The sequence below is a fragment of the Lepidochelys kempii genome, chromosome 1, assembly GCF_965140265.1.
Source record: "Lepidochelys kempii isolate rLepKem1 chromosome 1, rLepKem1.hap2, whole genome shotgun sequence".
NCBI classification, from domain to species: Eukaryota; Metazoa; Chordata; order Testudines; family Cheloniidae; genus Lepidochelys; species Lepidochelys kempii.
The window spans coordinates 281,615,439-281,642,745 of NC_133256.1; the positions used below are offsets into that span (position 1 = coordinate 281,615,439).

At 42.5% G+C, this 27,307-nt stretch overlaps 1 protein-coding gene across 6 annotated transcripts in view; it reads left to right on the top strand.

Moving 5' to 3' along the window:
- NAP1L1 (nucleosome assembly protein 1 like 1) overlaps positions 1-27,307 on the top strand; it is a 51,962-nt gene that overhangs the window by 13,379 nt on the left and 11,276 nt on the right. For 4 of the 6 annotated variants that reach the window (XM_073327717.1, XM_073327718.1, XM_073327714.1 and 1 more), the window contains 10 exons: positions 5,818-5,854; positions 6,814-6,902; positions 9,271-9,373; positions 22,356-22,497; positions 22,962-23,042; positions 23,316-23,444; positions 24,001-24,072; positions 24,790-24,929; positions 26,614-26,759; positions 26,850-26,869. In XM_073327717.1, the coding sequence (XP_073183818.1) occupies positions 5,838-5,854; positions 6,814-6,902; positions 9,271-9,373; positions 22,356-22,497; positions 22,962-23,042; positions 23,316-23,444; positions 24,001-24,072; positions 24,790-24,929; positions 26,614-26,759; positions 26,850-26,869 (939 nt within the window). In that variant the 5' untranslated portion in view covers positions 5,818-5,837. Of the gene's footprint in view, positions 1-3,165; positions 3,191-5,817; positions 5,855-6,813; positions 6,903-9,270; positions 9,374-22,355; positions 22,498-22,961; positions 23,043-23,315; positions 23,445-24,000; positions 24,073-24,789; positions 24,930-26,613; positions 26,760-26,849; positions 26,870-27,307 lie in introns of those variants that run through there. The other 2 variants (XM_073327719.1, XM_073327715.1) reach the window with 2 other exon arrangements.

The following is a 27,307-nucleotide window of genomic DNA, read 5'->3' on the forward strand; positions in this document are numbered from 1 at the left end:
TCACTTTTGTTTCTACTGCCTGTCCCTCCCTTCTCAGATTTATCTCCAGACTTCTTCTCCTTGTCCAGATCTATTTCCACCCCCAACAATCTTCTATTCATTGAACTTTTTGAAACTTTGCACTTTTAGAGAGAGGTCAGGGATTGACTCTGTACACAAATTTGCAGAGGGACAGTAGGGTTGAGGTCTGTTGTTTCTCACCTCTCTGTATGTTTATTTAAAAACATTTTTGCTGTTATCTCTGGAGACGCAAATCCACAGTTGGCGAATTGCAAAACTAAGCATCTCTAATGGTATCTTCTAGACTGAGCACTGAGTCCCATTGGGTAGATAAAAAGATTAACCTAAATCTATACCGAAGCCTCTGGAACCCCATAAAATTGGGTCCCTAATCCATGAACTATTGGAACTCATTTACAAAGCTTCTCTTAAACATTACATGAATATATTGTTTCATACTATAGAATTAGAATTTATCATCCCTATTCCATGATCAGACATTATGGCTCAAAGATGTATCTTAATTAAAACTATAGATAAAATGCTTTTTGATAAAAAAAAAAAAACTACCAAAAAATCTGATTTAAATCAAAAACAGATTAATTTTTTTAAAAAAAAAATTCCTTGATTTTTATCCATCCTGCTGAAAATTAAAAAGGAATCATACAAAGAGTGGAAACATAGTTTAGTGACTAATGCAATGTTAACTATGTTGGTGAGGATAGTGTAGGCCAGCTATACCTTGCAGCCAGTTAGCAGTATTTTGGACCTTATCCAGTATCTATCATCTGGGGGTTAGAAGGGAAAGATAGTGTACCTCCCTATCCCGTGATGCAAATGAATAAAGAAGAGAGAAGAATAAAGTAAACAGATGATAGCTTTTATTTAAAACAGAAACAGTGAGATGTGGTTTGACCATTTGGATTTAAAATCCAGGTCCAACCAAACAGACACCTTGGCAATAAACAAACCTAAAACAAAAATACTCCAGATACTGCACCATTTCTAGGTGTTGATAGGCAGTAGATGGTACGACACTATTGTCACAGGCAACTGATGGACCTTGGGTCTTGACTGCTTCTTAAGAGAGGCCTGGTTCTGCCATCACCCAAGGGTGAATGATCAACAGGACCTCTGTACCTTTCTCTGAAAATGATGTGGAGTTCAGAGATTGGTAAGCACAGTCACAGTTCTTAATGCTGATGTCTTCAGATGCTGGTCTTTTGATCTTCCTGTCCCCGTAGCCATGCAAATACAACGGTACTGTGGCTGCTGCTAGGATGGACAGCAACTAGGCAGCGGACGCTCAGAGTTTATATAGGCACAAGTGTGCCAAAGTTCTGAGGTAAAACTGGCAGTTTCCCTGCTGGAACCTGTTTGAACCAGTTCTGTGCTGACTGTTGGCTGCCTTTCTTGCTAGAGTTCCAAAAGGGCGTGAAAACTTCAACAAGAAGTTAAACAAAGATGGAGTCGAGCTGTTTGGCAGGCACGCCATTTTGAATTTTAGACTCCATATCGAATACATGGTTAACCAAGTGTAAAGGTATAAAGTATAACTTATTCTAAAGCACAAGACCATTTATAATCTTTCATATACAAAAACATTCTTACAAGGCGTATAAAAGAATAACCCAAGCATGTAGGGACAAAATTAGAAAGGCCCAGGCAGAAGGTTAATTACACCTAGCAAGGGACATAGAAGGCAATAAGAGATTCTTTACATTAGCAAGAGAAAGATGAAGAAAAGTGAAGGTCTCCTACTTAGTGGGAAAGGAGATCTAATAACTGATGACATCAAGAAAGCTGAGGTGTTATGCTTAATTTGCTTTAGTCTACACTAAAAAGGTTAATGCTGATGAGGTAGTTAACCGCCAGGGGAAAGGAATGCAAACCAAAATAGGGAGAGAACAGATTGAAGAATATTTAGATGAGTTAGATGTGTTCAAGTTGGCAGGATCTGATGTAATTCACCCTAGAATGCTCAAGGACCTAGCTGAAGCAGTCTCAGAACTGTTAGCAATTATCTTTGAGAACTTCTGCAGGATGGTTGAGGTTCTGGAAGACTGGAGAAGGAAAAACATAGTATCTGTCTTTTATAAAGGTGAATAAAGAGGACCTGGGGAGTTATAGACAAGTCAATTTAACTTAGATAACCTGTAACAAATATTAATCAATTTGTAAGTGCCTGGAGAATAATAGGGTTATAAGGAATAGCCAGCATGGAAGTTGTCAAGAACAAACCATACCAACCCAATTTCCTTATTTGACAGGGTTACTGGCCTAATGTGATGTCTTGGGTGTGGTTTTTTTGTTTTGTTTTTTTTTTTTGGGTAAAGTGAGGCATTTGACAGTCCCACGTGACATTTTCAAAAGCAAGCTAGGGAAATGGTGGTCTAGATTAAATTAGTATAAGGTGGGTGCACAACTGGTTGAAAGACCGTACTCGGAGTAGTTATTAATGGTTTACTGTTGAACTGGGAGGTTGTCTAGTGGGGTCCTGCAGGGTCTGGTGGAATTTAATGAAAATAGTGACGACTTGAAGTGGCAAGTATGCATATAAAATTTGCCGAGAACACTACGTTGGGAGGGGTTACAGCAAGCACTTCGGAGGAGAGGATTAGAATTCAAAATGACCTTGACAAATTGCTGCGTTGGTCTGAATTTAGCAAGATGAAATTCAGTAAAGGCAAGTGCAGAGTGATCGCTTGAAAATTTAAAAATCCAATGCACAACTATAAAATGCGGAATAACTGGCTAGGTGGTAGTACTGCTGAAAAGGATCGGGGGTCATAGTGGGTCACAAATTGAGTTTGTCAACAATTGATACAGCTGCAAAAAAGACTGTCATTCTAAGGTATATTAACAGAACTGTCATAGGTAAGACATGGGAGGTAACTGTCCTGTTCTTGGCACTGGTGAGGCCTTAGCTTGGATTACTGTGTCCAGTTATGGGTGCCACACATTAGGAGAGATATGGACAAACTGGAGAGAGTCCAGATGAGCGCAACAAAAATTATGAAAAGTTGAGACAACCTGACACATGGAAAAGCTGCTTTTTTTTTTTTTTTTTTTAAAGGGACATGGCTAGTTTTGAAAAAACAAGACTTAAGGGAGACCTGATCGTAGTATTCAAATATGTAGAGCTGTTATAAAGAGGACGGTGATCAGTTATTCTCCATATCCACTAAAAGTATGTAAAGTAGCAATGGGTTTAATCTGCAGCAAGGAAGATTTAGGTTAATATTAGGAAAAACTGTCTAAAAGGTAATGAAAGACTAAAATAGTCTTCCAAGGGAGGCAGGGAAATCCCCATCACTGGAGGTTAAGAACAGGTTGGACAAACACCTGTCAAGGGTGATCTTGGCTTAGGCCTGGTCTACACTTTGGGTTAGGTCAAATTTAGCTGTGTTAGGTCAATTTAAAAATGACTGGGTCCACTCAACCAACCCTGTTCCATTGACCTAAAGAGTTCTTAAAATTGACTTCTGTACCCCTCCCCGATGAGGGGAGTAGTGCTAAAATCGACCTTGCTGGGTCGAATTTGGGGTAGTGCGGGTGCAAATCGACAGGATTGGCCTCCAGGAGCTATCCCAGAGTGCTCCATTGTGACTGCCTTGGACAGCACTTTGAACTCCAATCCACTAGCCAGGTAGACAGGAAAAGCCCCACAAATTTTTGAATTTCATTTCCTGTTTGTTCAGTGTAGCGAACTCAGCAGCACAGATGACCATACAGTCCCCCCCGCAGAATCGTAGAGCATAGAATGTTTCTACACTCCCCCTATCATCTCTGTCCCTGATTTTATCGCAGATTAGAAGGCGGGAAAAAATGTACTCGCAGTTGCATGTTTTCCGAGCTGATACAGTCCTCCCGCACTAATAGGGTACAGCTTAATGCATGGAGGCATTCAGTGGCAGAGACCAGGAAAGAATTAGTGAGTGCGAAGAGCGGAGGCAGGACGCGATGCTGAGGCTAATGGGGGAGGAAACTGACACGATGAAGTGTCTGTTGGAGCTGCGGGAAAGCTAACGAGCACAGACCCCCGCTTCATCCACTGTATAACCGCCTACCCTCCACCCCATGTTCCAAATCCACCTCACCCAGATGCCCAAGAACGCCGGGGGGGGGGGGGGAAGGCTCCAGGCACCCAGCCACTCCACTCCAGAGGATGGCCCAAGCAACAGAAGGCTGTCATTCAAACAGCTTTGATTTTTAGTGTGGCTACAATAAGCAATGTGGCCTTGTCCTTCCTTCCTCCCCCCACCCCACCCGGGCTACCTTGTCCGTTATCTCTATTAATTTAAAAAAAAATAAAAATGCCTGGTTTCAAGACAGTAGTTACTTTATTTCGAAGGGGGATGGCGGTTAGTTTACGGGAAATTAAAATAAACAAAGGGGGCAAGTTTGCAGCAAGGAGAAACACACACAACTGTCACACTGTAGCCTGGCCAGTCATGAAACTAGTTTTCAAAGCCTCTCTGATGCGCAGCGTGCCTAGCTGTGCTCTTCTAATTGCCCTGGTGTCTGGCTGCTCAAAATCGGACGCCAGGCGATTTGCCTCAACTTCCCACCCTGCCATAAATGTCTCCCCCTTACTCTCACAGATATTATGGAGCACACAGCAAGTAGCAATAACAGTGGGAATGTTGGTTGTGCTGAGGTCTGACCTAGTCAGCAAACAGTGCTAGTGAGCTTTTAAATGTCCAAAGGCACATTCTACCACCATTCTGCACTTGCTCAGCATATAGTTGGACTGCTCCTTACTACTGCCCAGGCTTCATGAGCAATGTGAGCAAGGGGTAGGCTGGGGTAGGTGCAACCGTGCAGTGCTGCCGGCTGGGAGAGCAGCCTGAGGCAGAAGCCTCCAGCTTGCATGATATTCCAAGCAGCATTGAATCTCCATGAGACAAAACTTAAAGAAGAGAATGACCTGGAGTTTCTGACTCCCATTCAGTGCTCTAAGAGGAGGATAGCCATGTTTGTCCAGGGGCCCCTGGTTGACCTCACCGAGGTCTGCCAAGAGCACCCAGGAGATGTACGATGGCTATCGGTCCTACTGCACCATCTGCCGTGAAGGCAAGGAGCTGCTGCTGTGTAGCAATGCAGTACCGCATCTGCCAGCGGGACCCAGGAGACGTACGGTGACGGTGAGCTGAGTGGGCTCCATGCTTGCTGTGTGTCGTATGGTGTCTGCACCGGTAACCCAGGAAAAAAGGCATGAAACAATTGTCTGCCTTTGCTTTCACGGAAGGAGGGAGGGAGGGAGGGATACGACATGTACCCAAAACCACCTGCGACAATGTTTTTGCCCTATCAGGCATTGGGAGCTTAACCCATAATTCCAATGGGCAGCAAAGACTGCGGGAACTGAGGGAAAGCTACCCACAATGCACCGCTCTGTAAATTGATGCTAGCCACAGTAGTGAGGACGCACTCCACCGACTTAATGCGCTTAGTGTGGACATACGCAATCAACTGTATAAAATCGGTTTCTAAAAATCAATTTCTATAAAATCAACCTAATTTCGTAGTGTAGAAAAGGCCTTAGTGTAGACAAGGCCTGTCATAGCACAGGGAGCTGGAGTTGGTAGCTTGAAGTCCCTGCCAGTCTATTGTGAATCCGTGCAATGTGCACTCCTAACAAATGGGTACTTCTGTGACGTCAGCATAGTAACTATTTTGTAAACTACTGATAAGCTTTGAAAACTATGATAGTATGTCTTATGCAGTTCCTAAACTTCATTTTTAATATATGTATTTGGTGTACATAGTCTCTGTACATAAAATCTAACACTAATGTTTTTGGGGTTTTTTAAGGCTGTCTGAGGTCTGAGAACATGGCAGACATTGACAAGTAAGTATACTCTTTTGGACATTGACTTTGACTAAAACTGTCTCACCATGTATTTATTAATCCTGTACTTGCTGTGATCTCTAAGTAACTTTTTCTCTTTAAGGTGTATATATTAGGTTGGTGTAAAATGAGCAAATATGCAAACGGATTCATGTTCGTTTTATTATGTGCTCACTTAGGATTTTAACTGCAGTAGCTATTAAGCAAAATGTAAACTAACAATGTTCTAGTTAACTACAAAATAAAATTCAACTAATGTACTAAATTACTAAAACTAGCAGTATCACCTGTTCCACTGTCATGTTAAACATTACATTTCTTTTCCCTGTCTCTTTTTGTCAGTGGTTCTAAGCCAAAATGTAGTCAGTCTGCTTCCTCCAAACATATTGTCAGTTACTAAACATACTACAAAAGTGATATTGTAGATTTAAAGTGTTGCAAAATCTTACTTTAAACAGGATACGGGTGAAACTTATGTCATTGGGTACAAAACAGTTTCAGTGATTTAATAGTGCTGTGGCGTTAGTCTCGTTTTACAGAGGGAGAAATGCTGGGACAGAGGTAGAGGTTTAAATGATTTGACCAAGTTCAGAGGGCATTTCTCCCCAGGATAGGATTAGAACTCTGATTCTTGATTCCTAGTCTTGTATGCAAACCACTAAATTTATTATTTGTTCATTAGGATAGTAAAAGTGAAATTGTTGTTGTGGAAAGTTTCTAATTTGAATTTTACTATTTTGGTCAAATTTACCAGTGGAAAGAAGTTACAAAAGTTTAAAAAAAAAATCAAATACTTAACCACAAAACAGAATACATCAGTTTAGTTGTCACACTGGGAACTAATACAATATCTGTAACTGCAGCTTTTTCAGGACAAGTTGTATTGGTAAATAAGTCCTTTAGCTTAAAAGAAAAAAACAAAACAAACCCTCAACTCTTGAATTGAATGTTTCTACTAGCAAAGAACAGGCTGAACTTGACCAACAGGATATGGAAGATGTTGAAGAGGTGGAAGAAGAAGAAACTGGCGAGGATGCGAACAGTAAAGGTAACACTGTAACATGTTTAAATCGAAAGAAATGCTAAAGGGATTTCACGTCTCAATTTAAACTGAATGCAAATGATGATAAAACATGATTTTTTTTTTTAATGCTTTTTAAATTCTGAAACCTGAAGAGTATTGCTCATTCAAAGGGATTTTTAATGATCATTCACTTCATGCTTGTCTGCTTATTCTTTTTTAATCATGAACAGCAGCAGTTCACGAAACGTTATCCCTGTGAACCAGTCATTGACCAGTCAGTGCTTCTGTCAGTACTTTCAAATGAACTTTACTGCTCACTTAGCTTAATTTCATAGACAACCATTCAGCTTCAAAACGATTCAGTCACTATTATTAGAAACCCACAAATACCTAAAATTGGTCCAAAAAAAAAAAATTAGAAACCCAGCATACCCATTTATATCTATATTGGGAGGGAGGGATAGCTCAGTGGTTTGAGCATTGGCCTGCTAAACCCAAGATTGTGAGTTCAATCCTTGAGGGGGCCATTTAGGGATCTGGGGCAAACATTGGGGACTGGTCCTGCTTTGAGCAGGGGGTTGGACTAGGTGACCTCCTGAGATCCCTTCCAACTCTGATATTCTATGATCTAGTTAGTAGTACATTTGCATGATACACAATTCAAAGTAAAAATCAGCTATTATAGCTGAAGACTGGGGTAGCATATGTTGCAGGGAAGTTCAGTACTAGGCAAACTTGGCTGAAATAATTGAAGTTCTAAAATACCCAGATGAATATATCCTAAGGACTGGCCAGCAGAACTACAATAGAATAAAATTATGCTTTTCTCATCCTATTGGACTTTCCATGTAAACAAAATAGTGAGTGTAAAAGAGACCTGTTTGATATAATTTATTTGGAATTTCAAGAGCCTGTTGGAAAGTTTTTCACTGAATACTATTAAGGAAACCAAGTAGTCTTGGATGAGAGTTGGAAGTTCTCTCAGGGATTAAAAAGTTTTAAGAGTAGGAATAAATGATCACTTTTCAACATGGTAAAAGACTGTCAGTTGAGTGCCCTAAAATACTGTACTAGAACTGGTGTTTAATATATTAATGTGATAAAATTGCATATGTTTCAATTACATATATTTTAAGTCTAGAGAAGATGGAAGAACTAGAAAGATCTAAGAAAGTTGTCTGAATGAACAGTTCAATGGCAAACCAGTCATTGTTGACAAATGCAGGGTAATCCCCTTTGGAGAAGTAACTTGAACTACTTCTGCATGTTACTGGCATCTAAATTGCAATCACTCAAGAAAGGGACTGAACTGCTGTTGTGCATAGCTCTCTGAAAATCTCTGCTCAATATATAAATGCAGTCAAAACAGTGAACAATTTTAGAATGCATTAAGTATTGGACAGAAAATAATTTGCAATTTCATGCAAAGATAGTACGACCTCATCTGAAGTATTGTGTTCACTTCTGGGGGAGATTAAAAAGATTGAGACTTTGTTTAATTTAGAGCACAAAAATAGGAGGGGTGTAGGTAGGTAAAAGGGAAATCTTGCGCATTTAGGAATAATAAATATGTGGAATTCATTGCCACAGGACATTGAGGCCAAGAGCTTGGTAAGAGTTAAAAGATGAATATTAATATGGATAATGAGAACACTTACAATTACATTTGACAAGACAAATTGTATAGGATATAAACTTCCCTGATTCAAGGTATGATGGAGGTTAGGAAGAAGGGTCTCCACTGGCGAAGTTACTCTTATTTTATTTTTTAAGCTATAAAATATGCGATTAGATGAATCGCTGGTCTGGTCTGGTATGACCGCTTGTTCCAACTGCACATTAAATTTTTCTGCTTACTAAGTCACTTATGCCTTATTTTCACTAGTATTTTTCAGTGAAATCTTGTCTAAATTAGAGGCTTGTAGGGCAGCTAACTGAATCCAATTAGAGTTTTGATAGTTGTACAGAAACTGTTGTTTTTTTGGAAGAATATTGACTTATTGCACAGTCCCTGCCTCTGCCCAAAGCAAAAAGTACAAATCTCAGTATCTTGCATTTCTTTTTATCATTTCATTTGAAATGTTAGACAAAAAATGCTTTTTTAAAGACAAACATTTTTGGTGACCCCTTGTAAACCTGTGTTTTCAGCAAGAACTTCTAATGACTGGGTCAACTTTTCATAAAATAAGAATCTCAGAGCTTTGTCTTCCTTTTTCTAAAATGGTCAACTTTTAGATTTTCCAAATGCTCAGCTGTCTTTCAAAATGATCAGCATAAGATGGATCTTCACTAACATTTTTAATAAGATACTAAAATAAGTTTATTTCCAGGTTGGCTACAAGATTTAGCATAATGCATTTGCAAAACCTCTCCTCTTCTTGGTTTTACTTAGCTCGGCAGCTGACTGTGCAGATGATGCAAAATCCTCAGATTCTTGCAGCCCTTCAGGAAAGACTTGATGGTCTGGTAGGAACATCTACAGGATATATAGAAAGGTACAACTTGTTCTCATTCAGTAGTTAAGTGTCTGTCTGTTTTTATAATCTTGTTCTCTGTGGAAGTGTTCACAACACTCAGTCTCTTCGCTTTGAGACAAATAATTAATACATCCTAAATTACCTGCCGGGGCCAAATATATCTGAGAACCTGACCTTTAGAAGAGAGCAGGAACTGAGTTCTTTTATGTATTTTTAATTTGAGGAAGGGAAGTTGGGAAGCTTGGTAAAGAGCTTAAAGTAGAGCTGACCTGTTAAAGTGACTTGCAGAGGTACATTTAAGCTTAACTTAAGTTTAAGTTTAATTGTTTGAGGTTGCTTGCAGTCTTGTAGCATTTATTACTGAAATAATTAGAGCTATTTTTTTTTAAAAGCATGGATCTGTTCCTGTAATATGGTTGCTGTGTTGTTTCCTGATATCTTTGTTACAATATGATCAGAAAAAACTTTTAGAATGATTAAATGGCATAAAACTTCATTAATGCAGAGTTAAGGTTGCCCAGCTGATAGCTCATGCACTTCCAGAATGTCAAGTTCAGCAAAATAAATTTCAGAAAGCCAGGAAATAAGAGTTAAGGTAAATGCTTGCACAGCCTTAACTCTGCCACCTGGAGCTGACAATAGTCCCCTGGGAATTATCTGCATGGACTACATCTAAATTCACTGTTAAGTATAGCTATATTGAAGGGTGGAAGAATAAGTTGTGATATGAGGAGAACTGGATCTGTGTCCATCCCCCGCTCCCCCATGTATATTGTCAAAGGAAAGATACACATGTACCTTGAGGTTGTACTCTGCATCACTTTAATACAGAATTTGGTTGGTTGTGTCAGTAGCAGAGCTCTAGGGTCTTCTTGCCATGGGTGTTGCCATCAGATGGGATATGAGAGGAGCTGGTGGATATAACGATGGGGTTTGGGTGGTATGTGCAGGTGTCAATGGGTTGTGGAAGGATATGAAGTGGTTGTTAAAGCATGGTATTCTGTCTGGGGAGTAGTCTGAGTTTGAGTGTAGGGCAAGGGCAAGTAACATCTATTCATTACAGTGACAAGGCAGAGTGCAGGTATGTGTGTGTTATGGGCATTATGGGGCATTGTTCCAGTCATGTCAGTAGGTGGTCCCTTCCCTCCCACCCACCCCGTACCCAGTGCAGGAGTGTTTCTGATATGGGCACAGTTAAAGTTGCATTGTTTACCTTAATTCTGTATTTCTTGTTTTTCAGAAGTTAAGTTTTTCTGAACTTCTTCTAGAAGGGCCTGAGCTACCACCAGGCAACCTTAACTCTGGGTTCATGGGTTTTTTTTTTTTTGCCACTTAATATCCTAGTTTTTTTTTTTTTAAACCAAAAAATGTTTGTTAGTGGCCCTTTGGGTAGTTGTAGTTTTACCTAGGTTTGCAGTTGATAAGGTACTGTAGCTATGTAATAATCAAAGGCCTAGCTTTATATAGTGCTTTTCATCAGTAGATCTCAAAGAACTTACATCAGTATCTCCATTTTTTACAGATGGGAAACTGAGACACAGAGGTGAAATGACTTGCCCACAGTCACCGAGTAGGCCAGTGACAAAGCTAGGACTAGTCCCAGTCAATATTTTCACTAGGCCAAATGGTTATGATGTGATTTCCTCAGTGTTCCTCCCCGCTCCAGGATATTTTGTGGGGATAATAGTTGTGCATTGAAATGTTTGCAATGCGTAGTTGCGGACAGGGCTAGTGTGAGAAATCTCATCCATTATCTATGTCCCAAAACCTTGACAGTCTTATTACTTGGTTGTTACAGTAATTTAGGGCAAATCTACAATTATAATGCTGCATCAGCATACAGTTGATGTAGCACTTTAATTAAAATGCTCCAAGTACTCGTGAGGGCATTCTGTGCTAAAAAATTAAATTCTGACACAATATTTTAAAATTCTGCAAGTTTTATTTGTCAATAAATAAATGCAGGAGCTCCAGCATGGCAGTGGGGAGCACAGGCCACTGGCTGCAGAAAGGGGGGAGATCACCCTGCAGCCCCCACACCTCGCATCCCTAGGACACAGACTCAGTAGTGAGGCTGCACCTGACCCTGACACAGCACAAGGCCTGGGCCTGCCCCAGAAACACCCTGGGACCCTGTCCATCTGCGCCAGGTGCACGAGGTGTGGGACAGGCAGGCTCGGGCAGGCAGGATCCAAGGGTGGAGGGGCTCAGTGTGGGGGGGATTCAGGTATGGGCTGAGAGGATTCTGTGTGGGACAATCTGGGTACAGGCAGCTCAGTGTGGGGCAGATCTGGATGTACAGAGGCTTGTTGGGGAGGTCCAGGTGAAGGTGGTTGGGGCTCAGCAGAGGGGTCTGGGTATGGGGGTCTCAGCAGGAGGGTCTGGGTGCTGGGGGAGTGGGGCTTCATGGGGGAAGGTCTGGGTGCAGGTAGTTGGGGGTCAGTGGCATGGGGGTCTGGATGTGGGGGCTCAGTGGTGTGGGGGGGCATCAAGATGGGGGTTTGAATGCGGGGAGCTCAGTGGGGGGGGTGGCCTCTGGATGCAGGGGTGGGGGTCAAGAAGCAGGGGTTGATGTTCAGTGGGGTGGGGTTCTGGATGTACCGGGTGAGGCTTGGCAGGGGTCTCTGGGTATAGGAGGTATGGATACACAGGTGTTGGGTGGATGGGGGAGCAGCTCCCCTTACAGTGACCCGTCCCACTACAGCTGAGGACTGATGGGGCTAGGAAGATGGGGAGGATACTGAGCTTCCTGCAGCTGTGGGAGGTCTGACATAGCCCCAGCCACTCCTTGGAGGGGAAGGGTATGTCCTGTCCTCTCCGGCCTCCAGCCCTGATGGGACTCTCAGCTAATCCCAGCTCAGGGTTGGAGCCACTGGCTAGGGTGTCCCCAGCTCCACCATGATTTACCTCTCTGCCGGCTGCTTCAGGTGCCTGAAACAATGTACGGGCGCTGCTAGGGAGTGGTGCGTGACTTCTTTTGCAGCTTCCCTTTGCTTCTCTGTCATTTTTCTGCAGGGAAGCAGTCTGCAGGGGCCACGAATTCTGTGCACGTGCAGTGACATAGAATTCCCCCAGGAGTATAAGCTGATGACAGAGAGAGAGAGCGCATGTGCTCTATGTAGTTAGCTACCACCTCTCGGAGGTGGATTATGTCAGTGGGAGCTCCCGATAACAGTGCTGTCTATGCAGTGGCTTTCGATGGTATAACTATGTTGCTATAGGGTATGAATTAATGTAGACCAGACCTCAAAGCGTTGAAAAGATTGGTATTCTTCTCTACACCCTCCTTGTTTCCAGCTCCCCCTCTCCTTCCCATCCCATTATGCTATTAGCTGGCACTGTAGAAGCCATTAACTTGTAAGAAGTTACTCCTTGCTGTCTCCAGACCTATGCCACTGCGTATACATCACGGCAAAAGCTTACTGGAGGGCCATATGCTGCTGTGGTTATTAGGTAGCCTGAGCGGCATACTGAACTTGGCCCCTCACTCCCACTACCCACCTCCTTTGGCACTCCTCTCCCTGCTTCTGTCAGACTTCCCCAGGCATGTCCCAGGTCTGCTCGGTCTGCCCTTCTCCCAAACACTCTGGCCAACTGTCCCCTACTCCTCCCACCTCACACAGGGCTGATACATACCTTAACTAGTTATTTTATGGATTTCAGATATTTAAATTTGCATTGCCTTCATTTCCCCCTCTTCTCTTCTCTTTGCCCGCCCCCCCCCCCAAATCCCATCTCACAAGGAAGGGCAGGGAGAGGGGCTCAGACACTGCAAGAGGAGCAGGATCTCCCATATCCTGGAATACGTAGTGGGCAGAGGATCTCGGGTCCTTGCAGAGATGTTAAGGCTTCCTAGATCCCAGCATGCACACACAAGGGAGAGTTCAGTGCTGACAGGCCCCTCCAACTCTGAACCCCCAACTCTCTTTGCTACCCTTCATATTCTCCAGCCTCCTATCTTCCATTCCTACTTAGCCCCTTCCCCATAATCCCTTGCTGCAGACCCAACCCCCTGTTACCACACTAATCACCCCATCCCTTCCAATGATCATTTACTTGTCTAATTTATCTCATTCTCAAAAATAGTTTTAGTACCTTCTGAATATTCTGCTGTACTCAGATTGCATTTCTCCGCAATAAATTTTAAAAAGAGGGGGGGGAAAGGCAAATCCTCTCCTCCTTCTTCCTTCCTCTTTTCCCCTCTCCCCCTCCAAAATGTTTACAGTTAAATCTTACACTTCTGCCCTGGGTGGATCTCAGACTTCAAAGTTACAGGCTCCGCGACATGTTAAGTGATTAATCGCAATGAGATGTTCTCAGATGAAAGAATACCCAGTGGAGAGGAGTACAGATTGAAACAATAACTCTGAGGCTTTGTCTACACTAGCGTTTTTGTTGGCAAAACTTGTTGATCGGGGTGTGAAAAAACACACCCCTGACCAACATAAAGTTCACTGACAAAAGTGCCAGTGTGGACAGTGCTATGTCGGGGGCAGAGCATCTTCTGCCAACATAGCTACTGCTGATCGTTGGGTATGGTTTAATTATGCTGGTGGGAGAGCTCTCTCCCACCAGCATAGAGCACCTACGCAGGAGACCTTACAGCAGTGGAGCTGCAGCGGTATAGCTGTGCTGCTGTGAGACATAGTGTAGACATAGCCTGAGCCACTGCTCCAGTCATGTCATTAGGTGTTCCCTTCCTCCACTCTCCCCGGTGCAGGAGAGTTTCTGATGTGTGTCAAACAGACCAGTTCTCAGCTCTTCACTCCAGTCTCAGCAGTATGTTCTTTGCATGCTCCGAGCATGCCTGTTCTAAGCTCTTCACCCAGAGGAGCAGGGTTTTTCCAGATTCTTGCTCACAGGGGTGTAACGGAGAAGGGTTCAGACTTCCCCATAAAGGGCAAGCCCTGAAACCTGGTTTATATGGGAGGCAAGGGGGCAGACCTCTACAGATACTGGTTCTCACAGGAGTAGAGGAAGGGGTTCAGACCCCAGAAAAGCAAGCCCTCCCAGAAACTGGCTCACATGGGATGTTGGAGGGGGTTAGAGCGCCATAGATGAGCAGCCTCCCAGATTCTGACACACATGGAGGCAGAGTGTGGGGCTTAGACACTACTGGGGGGAACTGACCCCTAGATCCTAGCTCACATATGGGGGGGAGGGGGCAGGGAGAGGATCTGACCCCCAATCCTGACATACAGAAGGGGAGAATGTGGTGCTGACAGGTGCCCCTGCCACTTACCCCCATGTCCTCTTCCCAGTGTCTTAGTCCCCCCAAGCCTTCTCACCTCCCTTGCACCACCCATCCCTATTATCCAGTGCAACCCCTAACTCTGTCCCCTAAAATGTCCCCCCCTTCAAGCATTCAGGTCTAAAAAATTTTTCCAGAAATACTTTGATTATTCTCCCTCTCCTACCCCAAAAATGTAACCCTCCAAAATCCTGACTGACAGATTTTAGCAGTATTCCTCCCAAACTTTTCCAGATGTCTGCCCAAGGTGAGTCTCAAGTTGCCACTGGTTGGTGGGTCTTGTTTAAACGACTACTGTTTATCCCCTTGTGGTGTCCAGCTGGTGGTGAACTTAAGGCTAACATCCTGTTAACTCCTCTGTCCATGTATGCTCAGTATAATCTATCAGGAATGAGGATAAGCAGGTGAAGCTTGCAAAGTCCTTTTCAAATGTTTAAATTTGATTTCCTCTAAAGGGCTGGTGGGTGCCGTGGACACTCCAAATGGTTATTTTTTGTAAGCAGGCTACAAATTCGTCTAAATTCTTTTTTATAAGACCTTGCCTGAAATGGGAATACCTTGTCCACGGGGAACTTCAAAAATCCCCTCCATTCAAAACTGGGAAGAACAATTTTGAAAATTTCTGCAAAGAACAAGAATTTCAAAATTCTGTTTTGAAAAAGTGGAAACATTTTGTTTCAACCTTTTCAGAATGTTTGAGACTATAGGCATCTCTGGGCTTCTGGGAGCCCCAACTCAGAGGCAGCCTGCTGGAAGTCTAGGCTGCTGAGGAGCTAAGCAAGCTGGCAGGAAACCAAGCAAACTTCCATTGGAAGTTCTGTTGGAATTCAGTTGAAATCAATACATTCCTGTGGAATGTTTGGATTTTGACAAATTGGCATTTTCTGATGGAAAAGCATTCTATTTGGCCAAGTCTAGGTAGTACTAGTTCGGTTGCAACCAGTCAGTTGCTCCTCTGTCCATGTTTATACTAATTCTAATGAAGCTTGACTCTACAAGCTGATCTGAAGTTTTTCTGTAGGTCAGACAAACCTCCTGAGGAGACTCACCCTGCTTGTCATTTGACCATACATTCATTAAATTGGCTTGCATTCAGAGGACCAAATGCTAACTGGGTATCATCTTGTATCTGTTTGTTCCTTCAGCTTTGATTCTTTTGGACCTGTTGTCTTTCTTTGGAGCTATTGCATAATATTCTACCTTTTATAAAACTACTTATAGGTGACACTTCCTGTGTGAAAAGACAAGGCATGTAAAGATAATGGATATATAAATCTCAACTGAAGTTTGAAATGAGTTGCACTAGCAGTTCTGCATTTTGTTTTTATATCCAATATCATAGAATATCAGGGTTGGAAGGGACCCCAGAAGGTCATCTAGTTCAACCCCCTGCTCGAAGCAGGACCAATTCCCAGTTAAATCATCCCAGCCGGGGCTTTGTCAAGCCTGACCTTAAAAACCTCTAAGGAAGGAGATTCTACCACCTCTCTAGGTAACGCATTCCAGTGTTTCACCACCCTTTTAGTGAAAAAGTTTTTCCTAATATCCAATCTAAACCTCCCCCACTGCAACTTGAGACCATTACTCCTTGTTCTGTCATCTGCTACCATTGAGAACAGTCTAGAGCCATCCTCTTTGGAACCCCCTTTCAGGTAGTTGAAAGCAGCTATCAAATCCCCCCTCATTCTTCTCTTCTGCAGGCTAAACAATCCCAGCTCCCTCAGCCTCTCCTCATAACTCATGTGTTCCAGTCCCCTAATCATTTTTGTTGCCCTTCGCTGGACTCTCTCCAATTTATCCACATCCTTCTTGAAGTGTGGGGCCCAAAACTGGACACAGTACTCCAGATGAGGCCTCACCAATGTCGAATAGAGGGGAACGATCACGTCCCTCGATCTGCTCGCTATGCCCCTACTTATACATCCCAAAATGTCATTGGCCTTCTTGGCAACAAGGGCACACTGCTGACTCATATCCAGCTTCTCGTCCACTGTCACCCCTAGGTCCTTTTCCGCAGAACTGCTGCCTAGCCATTTGGTCCCTAGTCTGTAGCTGTGCATTGGGTTCTTCCGTCCTAAGTGCAGGACCCTGCACTTATCCTTATTGAACCTCATCAGATTTCTTTTGGCCCAATCCTCCAATTTGTCTAGGTCCTTCTGTATCCTATCCCTCCCCTCCAGCGTATCTACCACTCCTCCCAGTTTAGTATCATCCGCAAATTTGCTGAGAGTGCAATCCACACTATCCTCCAGATCATTTATGAAGATATTGAACAAAACCGGCCCCAGGACCGACCCTTGGGGCACTCCACTTGATACCGGCTGCCAACTAAACATGGAGCCATTGATCACTACCCGTTGAGCCCGACAATCTAGCCAGCTTTCTACCCACCTTATAGTGCATTCATCCAGCCCATACTTCCTTAACTTGCTGACAAGAATACTGTGGGAGACCGTGTCAAAAGCTTTGCTAAAGTCAAGAAACAATACATTCACTGCTTTCCCTTCATCCACAGAACCAGTAATCTCATCATAAAAGGCGATTAGATTAGTCAGGCATGACCTTCCCTTGGTGAATCCATGCTGGCTGTTCCTGATCACTTTCTTCTCATGCAAGTGCTTCAGGATTGATTCTTTGAGGATCTGCTCCATGATTTTTCCAGGGACTGAGGTGAGGCTGACTGGCCTGTAGTTCCCAGGATCCTCCTTCTTCCCTTTTTTAAAGATTGGCACTACATAGCCTTTTTCCAGTCATCCGGGACTTCCCCGGTTCGCCACGAGTTTTCAAAGATAATGGCCAGTGGCTCTGCAATCACAGCCGCCAATTCCTTCAGCACTCTCGGATGCAACTCGTCCGGCCCCATGGACTTGTGCACGTCCAGCTTTTCTAAATAGTCCCTAACCACCTCTATCTCCACAGAGGGCTGGCCATCTCTTCCCCATTTTGTGATGCCCAGCGCAGCAGTCTGGGAGCTGACCTTGTTAGTGAAAACAGAGGCAAAAAAAGCATTGAGTACATTAGCTTTTTCCACATCCTCTGTCACTAGGTTGCCTCCCTCATTCAGTAAGGGGCCCACACATTCCTTGGCTTTCTTCTTGTTGCCAACATACCTGAAGAAACCCTTCTTGTTACTCTTGACATCTCTGGCTAGCTGCAGCTCCAGGTGCGATTTGGCCCTCCTGATATCATTCCTACATGCCCGAGCAATATTTTTATACTCTTCCCTGGTCATATGTCCAACCTTCCACTTCTTGTAAGCTTCTTTTTTATGTTTAAGATCCGCTAGGATTTCACCATTAAGCCAAGCTGGTCGCCTGCCATATTTACTATTCTTTCGACTCATCGGGATGGTTTGTCCCTGTAACCTCAACAGGGATTCCTTGAAATACAGCCAGCTCTCCTGGACTCTTTTCCCCTTCAAGTTAGTCCCCCAGGGGATCCTGGCCATCCGTTCCCTGAGGGAGTCGAAGTCTGCTTTCCTGAAGTCCAGGGTCCGTTAGTATATGATTTATACTAAGGAACCCAGATGCTCGCATAAAATAGGTTAACCTGCATTAAATTACTCTGGCTTGAATTTGCATTCGGTGTCCAATATTAGCCTGACAGCCTCTGATACAGAGAAACAGATGTGTATCTATTTGTTTCTTGATGCTTATATGTACAGTTGCTAGGACCTGTCCAGTGTCCTTAGACTCTTGCAAAATGTTACTCTAGTGACCTCAAATGAGTGCTTATCATATGCTGTCTCAACAAGTCTTTCTAATATTTTTCTATTAACATCTTTATACAACTAACCTTTTGATTTTTCACCGTACCATTCCTTCAAGTTAAAATTGCAGTGGAGCATTAATGATAAATTTGACCTGAAATTTTGGAACATTTCTTTTAGAGAGCATGAAAGTAATATAACTGAATGTAAATGTCACATTGGGTGGATTAAAAACTTTTTCTGAACTTTCATGAATAAGTTTGTTTGGTATTACATATTGCGTATCTCTACTTTAGCAAAAGCTGATGCTAAATTATTGGTGACTTATGGAAAACTCACTTGTTTGATGTTAATTGACATCTTACTAGTCATGGCTGGTACGTTCCTGTTAACCCTAAGAATGATCGTGAGGAAGGGTGGTGATTTTGCATTTTAAAAGTAAGCTAGCGTTCCAAGAGTCTAAGAACCTGTAAATAATACAGTATGAGTAGAGCAGTGTTAGATACTTAAGTTGTCAAATTACTTAATTTAGTCACATCCAGTGCTTAACAGAGCCTTGAGTTATCTCTCCCTTCTTAAAGCTGAAGGTGAAAAGAAGAATAAAAGCAATCTTGCTATAGTCTGTTCTGATCAATGTGGCCCACCTCCTTAATAAAGTAGGCAAATGCTAATACACTCAATCTTGTTGTAAAATAATTTTATGTACACCCTCCTTTTGCGTAGACAGTCTTCCAAATTTTCTCTTTGTGAAAGTTCATAAAATATTTTTTAAATATCCAAGCATGAAATTCCTATTTTGTCAGTGATAGGAAGGCAATGGAAGGGTTTTAACTTTTTGCTTTTTGTTTGTCCTGTGTTGAGTAATTAATACTCTTTTTTTTTTTTTAGCCCCCTGGGGGTTCTCAGCCTTTTTCGTGCTGAGGCTCCGCTCAACATGCTATAAAAACGCCAAGGCGCAGTGCGGGGGGGTGGGAAGTTCTGGGCCAGCGTAGGTCCTTGGGCATAGGCATAGTTTTACTTCTATTTTGGGGGAGCAAGAGCTGCCAAGGCTTGAGCCAGCTCCACACAGCAGGGTTCAGGGACGGAATGCCACCTCCACCCTCTCACTCACTCAGGAGGCCACCCAGCCTGTCTGGGCTGTGGGAGCACGCAAAAATATAACTCAAAGGGGAAACTCAGTTCAAAAAGTTTGAAAACCGCTCAGGGTGCAGGGAGGGGATAACATGGGGCTGTGTATAGACAGGGGGGACTCCTAATGCAGCTCCTAGCTTTGGGGGTGGGCACTGGGGATCCCGGTTTTAGCCTGCCACTGCTCCCAGTTTGTGGAGGGAGGTTTGCCGCCTTCAGGCCCTCGCCACTTTGAGGGGATGGGGTGGCTACTGCCTTTAGCACTGCGCCGCTTCCAGCTTCAGTGCTGGGCCTCAGGGCAGCGGCTTTCAGCCACGGGGCTCTGTGGCCCCGCTGGTGAGAACCACTGCTCTTTCCCACAGATTAATTAGCTCAGACCTTAACCCAGTTTGGATAGCCATATAGAGTAAATGGCAAAATTTAATTTTGTACTCTTAGACATGTAAATATCACTGTGTATAATTCTTACAAATTGAGCACCTTCCTTAAGAATATACCCCATCATTCTCCGATTCAAGTAATGTACATTTTTTTCATAAAGTTTACATAAAATACTTGAGTTCAGATCCTCGGTTGTGGCATGGCCAATTTGTGCTCCACTGCCATTGGTTCATAGGCATGAAGCCAAGTGGCCCCAGGAAGATCACTGCACCATAATAGGATCCTGTGGTATATAGGCTCTGACACCCTGCACTCTTATGTCGGTTTAGAGGGCAAAGCTAGGCCTACCGTACATTCTGCTGGCCAGCCCCTGGGCCGCCAATTGCGGTTAGCCAGTGTAATTTAGAGAGCTTGCTGTAGCCTAATGCTGGGTGACTGGGCCAGTGCACAGCCAGTCCAGGATGGGAGAAACTCGGAGGCCAGCTTTGCAACCCACCTCCCCCACAAGCTGCACTTTATCCACCTTAGCTATAGCTGAGCCTCTGGGCCTTAATCTTTTAATGTTGCATCATCATTGGAGCCCAGATGTAAGGAGAGCATCCAGTTGATTACAAGTAAAGCTAATAGCTTAAGGAGATGCAACTGATTAGTATATTTTATAATCAGGGTCACTTCAACACTTTTCCAACATGTTTACTTAATACATTGGTCTGTCTAGGAAAAATCTTTTTAATTCATGGGAATAATATATAATATGTTCTGAAATGTTGCACCAGCCTCTTGACTCTCAACTGGCTCACATACAGATGTAAATCCTGATGTTACTTGATTTTCTCCAGTGAAATAAGAAAAAAAGCTTGTCATCTTGATGCGTTGGCCCATCTTTGCAGGGGGGAAAAAACACTATCCTGACAATCATTTGATAAATTACTTTAAATTCAGTGAATACTCTACTATTTAGAGAGCAGCCTAACATTATTGCAGGGGTTGGCAACCTTTCAGAAGTGGTGTGCCTAGTCTTCATTTATTCACTTCAGTTTGAGGTTTCGCATGCCAATAATACATGTTAACATATTTTAGGTCTTTCTCTATAAGTCTATATATTATATAACTAAACTATTGTCGTATGTAAAGTAAACAAGGTTTTCAAAATATTTAAGAAGTTTCATTTAAAATTAAATTAAAATGCTGATCTTACATCGCCGGCCCGCTCAGCCTGCTGCCAGCCTGGGGTTCCGTTCACCTAGGCTGGCAGCAGGCTGAGCGGGGCCGGCAGCCGGTACTCCAGACCAGCAAGGGGCTGAGCGGCTCAGCCCACTGCCACTCAGCCTGCTGCTGGTCTGGGGTTCCATCCGCCGGCTCCTGCCAGCCCCACTCAGTCTGGGATCCCGGCCCTGCCCACATAGAGTGGGTACCTACCTTCTCCCTGGTTCTAGCCCGTTCTCTTCCTCTCTGTCTGCACTGAACTGAGGGTGGGAGTGCACTGAACACAGGGCTGGGGGTGAAGGAGCAGGCTGGGGGTTGGGGTGTAGGGTCTGGCCAAGAGCTAAATGAGGGAGGGGCTCAACTTTGTGGCAGGAGGTTTGGGTGTGGAGTGCTTACCTGGGCAGCTCCCATTTGGTGCGAGGGGTGCAGGTAGGAATGTGGGGGGGAGGGTGCAGGAGCTCCTATTTGGTGCTCACAGTAGAAGGGGTGCAAGAGTCAGGGGACGAGGTATGGGGGGTATGTGTGTGGGGGTGCTGGGGTCAGGGCTGGGGTCATGGGGGGGTGCAGGGGTCAGGGCAGAGGGCTGGGTGTATGTGAGGGGAGTGCAGGGGTCAGGGCAGAGGGCTGGGGGTGTGGGCTGGGATCATGATGGTGCTCTCAGCCCCCTGCCCAGAGCGGCTCATAGCAGGGGGCTGGAGGGGATATGCCCTGATTCCACCCCCTTCCCCAAGACCCCATCTCCACCTCTTCTGCCCCTCCCTCGCAAGGGCCATCAGCTGATCGATTGGTGGCAGGGAGGGAGAGGAGGAGGGGCAGGCATGCAGCACAGCAGGGGGAGGGGGGAGCTTGCCTGCCCTGCAGCAGCAGCCGGCAGAACCAAGCTTCTTCATCCTGCTCCCGGGGTAGGGAGGCGGATAAGAGTGGCCCGGGGTATGAGCTGGCGTGCCATTGGTTGCTGACCCCTGCATTATTGCTTTGAATCTTTAGGCAAAACCTTATGTAATTAAACTTAATGTTTGTCTCAGTTCTTTGGAATACTTTAATGAAACCTCAGCCTTAATGAAGCCTCAGGTTAGTTTAAGAGTTGCATTAACCCTGAATCAGCATGATTTAGTGAGTCATGTGTTCAGCTGTTCTTCTGTCCAAAGCTTAAGTATGAAAAGTATTGTAACATAGCATAAAACAAAACCAATCTGTACTATGGAAGGTGGCTATGGGATGGGCAGGGAGTGAAGGGGGTTGAGAAGATTGAGAAGGGGGTCAGTGTGTTTTATGGAACACTTCTGTTAATAGTAATCATAATACTGTATAACTGAAACTTTCAGCTTGCCTAAGGTAGTTAAGAGACGGGTGAATGCTCTCAAGAACCTTCAAGTTAAGTGTGCACAGATAGAAGCAAAGTTCTACGAGGAAGTTCATGAGCTGGAAAGAAAGTATGCTGCTCTCTATCAACCTTTGTTTGATAAGGTAACAACTCTGTGCTAGTATGACTTTATTTGTAAGCTCTAGTTAACTAAAATCCCAAAAGAGAGGATTACAATGGGAATAAACATCAGTGGTGCATATCTGTAGCTATATGGTGTTACAGTTCCATGTGGGGCCAGATGTGAACCCCTCAGTCTCTTGAGTGAATTGATTCCAATAGGACCACCCATGAGAGTAACTAGTGTGATTAAGGGTCTCAAAGCCTGGGTGGTTATTTTTGATGGGGATAGGAGTAAAGTGTAATGTTACTGTTGAGTGTCAGATGAGGTCAAGAAGCAAATGGAATGCATTCCCCAAAGGGAGAGCTTGGATTACAGTAACTTTACTAATTGCAAAAACATACAATTTACTGGGAGGAGTGGTTTATTATGGGCATTACGTAGTTCAGATTCATTATTATAAAATTATACAGTAAATCTGAAAGACTTCATGATTTTATTTTCCAGCGAAGTGAAATTATCAATGCGATTTATGAACCTACAGAAGAAGAATGTGAATGGAAAGCAGATGCTGAAGAAGAAATTTCAGTGAGTATCTCCACTGTATCTGAAGAGAACAATTGATGGCATATTTCAAGCTTTAACACACTAAGCAAGACCCAATACTGTAGCAAAATTTAAAATGCCAGCAGTGAAATTCCCATAATAGCTTTTTGTGGCTCTGTAAAGTAGCTGCAAAGCTTGACTTCTAGTTACGGGCGCACTGACTTTATCATAAAATCATGTGCTTTACCGGAGTATCTGGTACTGGTGATAACTCTTATTAAATTTTAGAAAGTTTAACATTTTTATTTTATCAAGGAGGAAATGAAAGAGAAGGCCAAGCTTGAAGAGGAGAAAAAAGATGAAGAAAAAGAAGACCCTAAAGGAATTCCTGAGTTTTGGCTGACAGTATTTAAGAACGTGGACTTGCTTAGTGATATGGTTCAGGTAGGTGGTGACCTAAAGTTAAATGTAATCATAAGTCTTAAAATTTGTACTGGTCTGCTCCTAGAAATTGTGGAAATAGTGATATGATTTGGGTGTTTTGGTATTCTTCTGGTAGGATCAAATGGCTTGTATCCCATTTCAAAGTGCTTTGTCAATGGAATGATGTATCATGCTCCCATGCCTGTTCAGCTTGACACATCTTATTGTTTAGTTGCCAGTTACATTCCTTACACAAGTCTTCACATATTCAGTGATGAATTGCATATCAAATGATGAGAAACTGCCTTTCATGATTGAATAAGATTGAGGATGCTTATATAATTTAAATGATTTACTGTGCCTATTTATTACTTTACTATTGCCCTCTGCTGGTCAAATAATTGTATACAATATTTTCAAATGCCTATCGCAGGTTCTTATCTACTGTAAAACAAATATTAAATATACCTGTGCCCCTTTCACCCCAATGCTTTTTTTTATTTTGTAACTAGCTTAACTCAAATGCTGTTTGTATGAAAAATGCTATGCATTGATTTAAAATCATTTTTATTTAAAGGAACATGATGAACCTATCCTGAAACACTTAAAAGATATTAAAGTGAAGTTCTCAGAAGCTGGTCAGCCTATGGTAAGCTTAACATCATAGACAAACTGTATTTATTTCTGCATGATAAGATTAAAATTGACACTGGGGACATAGTGGTGGTCTGTGCCTGTCAAATATTTGATGGTGCCTTTTGGATTCTGAAGAATTTTTAGTCTGTTCTTCGTGAGAAATGGCACTAGCGTACTGTTAATACAGTCATATATAAAATGACCACACATCTCTTGTATTATGACAGTTTAATCAATTAGATACAAAATCTAGCTATAATCAGTATTTGCAGCTAGGAGTTTCTTTCAGATTTGGACACAATTTCAAAAATGTAGTTGCTGATAATTATGTCCTTGAACTGATTACCTATGTTGCTTGCAAGAAATTTAGTAGTAGTAGTAGTAGTCCAGAGGTTTAGTTCTACATTATAACACACAAATCACTGTTTATCTCACTTCAAAAGGTATGAGGCAGAAGATGAAAATCATAATCCTAGATGCCAGTATGAAATTAAGAAAACTTTTTAAATTATTGTAATTTGGGGATAGAAATTGTTTTAGAATTTTCAGTCTCGTATATTGGGCAAAATTGACATTAAGTAAGCCACTTTATTACTGGAAAAGGGGTGTACACTGATTTGGGATATCTGATTCTTGGATATTAGGAGTTAATCATTATGATTTTTGAAATTAAAGATGAGGAAATGTTGCTCAGTTGCTAATAACACTGTCTTTTGGTAATTGTTTTTAGAGTTTCACGTTAGAATTTCACTTTGAATCAAATGACTTCTTCACAAATGAAGTGTTGACAAAGTCATACAGAATGAGATCAGAGCCAGATGATTCTGATCCCTTCTCCTTTGATGGACCAGAAATTATGGGTTGTACAGGGTAAGTGTTAATATGTAGTTAACCACCTTCTCATGGCTCCTCTTAATATTTGGCTGAGCTTGCAATCATAAAATCATAGAACTGGAAGGGACCTCGAGAGGTCATCTAGTCCAGTCCCCTGCATTCAAGGCAGGATTAAGTATTAGTCTTACTTTCAAGCAATGGCCTTACATTCAACTTGCTGGGATTTCTGTTTGGCTATGCATGAAATGGGATAACTTTTGAACGCTGCATCCAATCAGCTCTAAAATTTCAGACCATGTACTAGGCAACAATGGTCAGAACCTTGTTGACTTTTGTGGGGGGAACAATAGGGTCATAAATGAGGGGTACATGAAGCCCCAGACAGTTCTTTAGTACAATCACAGCCTCAAACATCTCTGCAATTGTGTAAATAGCAAAAAGCTAGTCCCTATACCCATGAATAGAGTTAATATGTTGACACTCTGAATGTCTTATTTCTCAAATGGATTGAACCATTATTCTTTCTAAATTTTATATAGCATCATTCCTTGAATTGATCTTCTAGAGCAAATACACAGTTCAGGAGGACAGTCCTATAATAAGTGTTAAATTGAGACACCTCAAACGTATAACTTCTGGGTTTAGGATCACTTGCAATGTTCATCAAATATGGAGATCCATGCAATCAGTGCTTCAAGAATGAACATTTACTGACTTAATTTTTGTTGTTTGCCTGAGTTTTTGGGTCTTAGTGAAAGAAACTAAGTAAATGAACTTGCGTGGGGTTCGTCCCTTGTCTGTCCTTGGCAGGTTGTGTACATAGTAATCATTGGAACTGTCTACAAAGTACCATGAGCCCACATCTAAGTGAGTGTGCAGCTTTGCCGGCAGTCATTCTATTAGCAAGTAATAATTCTTATCCATTTCAGACTTGGCACACTTCTGTCACAGCTATATTTCCTTCTTCTAATTTTCCTCCTGTTTCTCCTCCACCCCAACCTAGTGGTATTAACATATTTGGTTGTCTTTCTCATGTCTCAACCTTTTTTGTGGCCTTTATAATTGAAAAGCCCTCACACCATCGTTGGTGCCAACTAAATTACTACCCCCTATTCAAATCGTTCCTGAAAAAGTACTTTGTCCATGCAACATGTCAATGATTCATGGAAGGAAAGTGGCACCTGGTCAGTGTTGACAAAGTTCATGGGATAGGCATTGTCTTCCATAGTCTTGAACACTGTTGAGCAAATTAAAAGTGTGTGATAGTCTTGTTGTAGAGTAAAACTGAGCTATGCTCTTATCCTTCCACATGCCAGGGCTTAAAAGTGAAACGTAATATGTGAGGGGCCCAAAATATTATTCATGCAGGAAATAAGTGCTGTAGGATAACTTTCTGTAACCTCAGTTTATCTTTTTTATTTCTGATGTAAATATTTTCAACCAGAAAAGTGGTGGGGGGGGAGAAAAGCTCCTGATTGGAAGGAATTTTGGGAGTAGAATGAGTAATTCACCTGAAAATGAAGTACCCATGAGCGTTATGGCTAGCCCACAGTGTTTTCTCCAAATACATAATAATTTTCAAGATCACCTTAAAATAGACAACTGGCTGTACTTAAATATTTAACCATATCCTTAGACTAGGGGTAACTTTAGTGTGTAAAAACAATGTGAAATTGTAAGTATGTCCCAGTTTGATAGTTATTTTCCTTATTTCTTGCAGGTGCCAAATAGACTGGAAAAAAGGAAAAAATGTTACTTTGAAAACCATCAAAAAGAAGCAGAAACACAAGGGACGTGGGACAGTTAGAACAGTGACAAAAACTGTCTCCAATGATTCTTTCTTCAATTTCTTTAGTCCCCCTGAAGGTAAGTATTGTCTGGATTAATTTGCGATGAATTATATGTAGTATTTTTTTTAAATTACTTATTTTTTTTTCCCCCCCCTCTTTCTTACAGTTCCTGAAAGTGGAGACCTGGTAAGTTGAAGAAATTCAATACACCAAATTTGGAAAGAATGTGTGCTACTTAAGCTATAACTTGGGAAGATATTAAACTATTCTAGCTATTTCTTCATGTAATAAGGAACACTTCTCTAGTAAATACTGTTTAGCACGTATTCTGGCTTGCTTTATGGGAAGATCTATTCAGGCTGTATAAGAGCATTCTTAGTTGTAATTAGTATATTTTGGGCTTGTTGATGCTTGTGAAGGATAAACTGGAGTTGTCTTGTAAAGGTTAAAATTTGAATAAAGTTGGGACTCATGAAAGTGAGGAACCAATAATACCAGCCTAAGGTGAGTGTCAAACTAACTTGAACTACAGTCTCTAAAGGAGAAAGATTTAATTAACCTACTTATCTAGTTACCTCAGAAAAGATGTGCCTACTCTATCCACTTACCCTTTCCACCACTGCT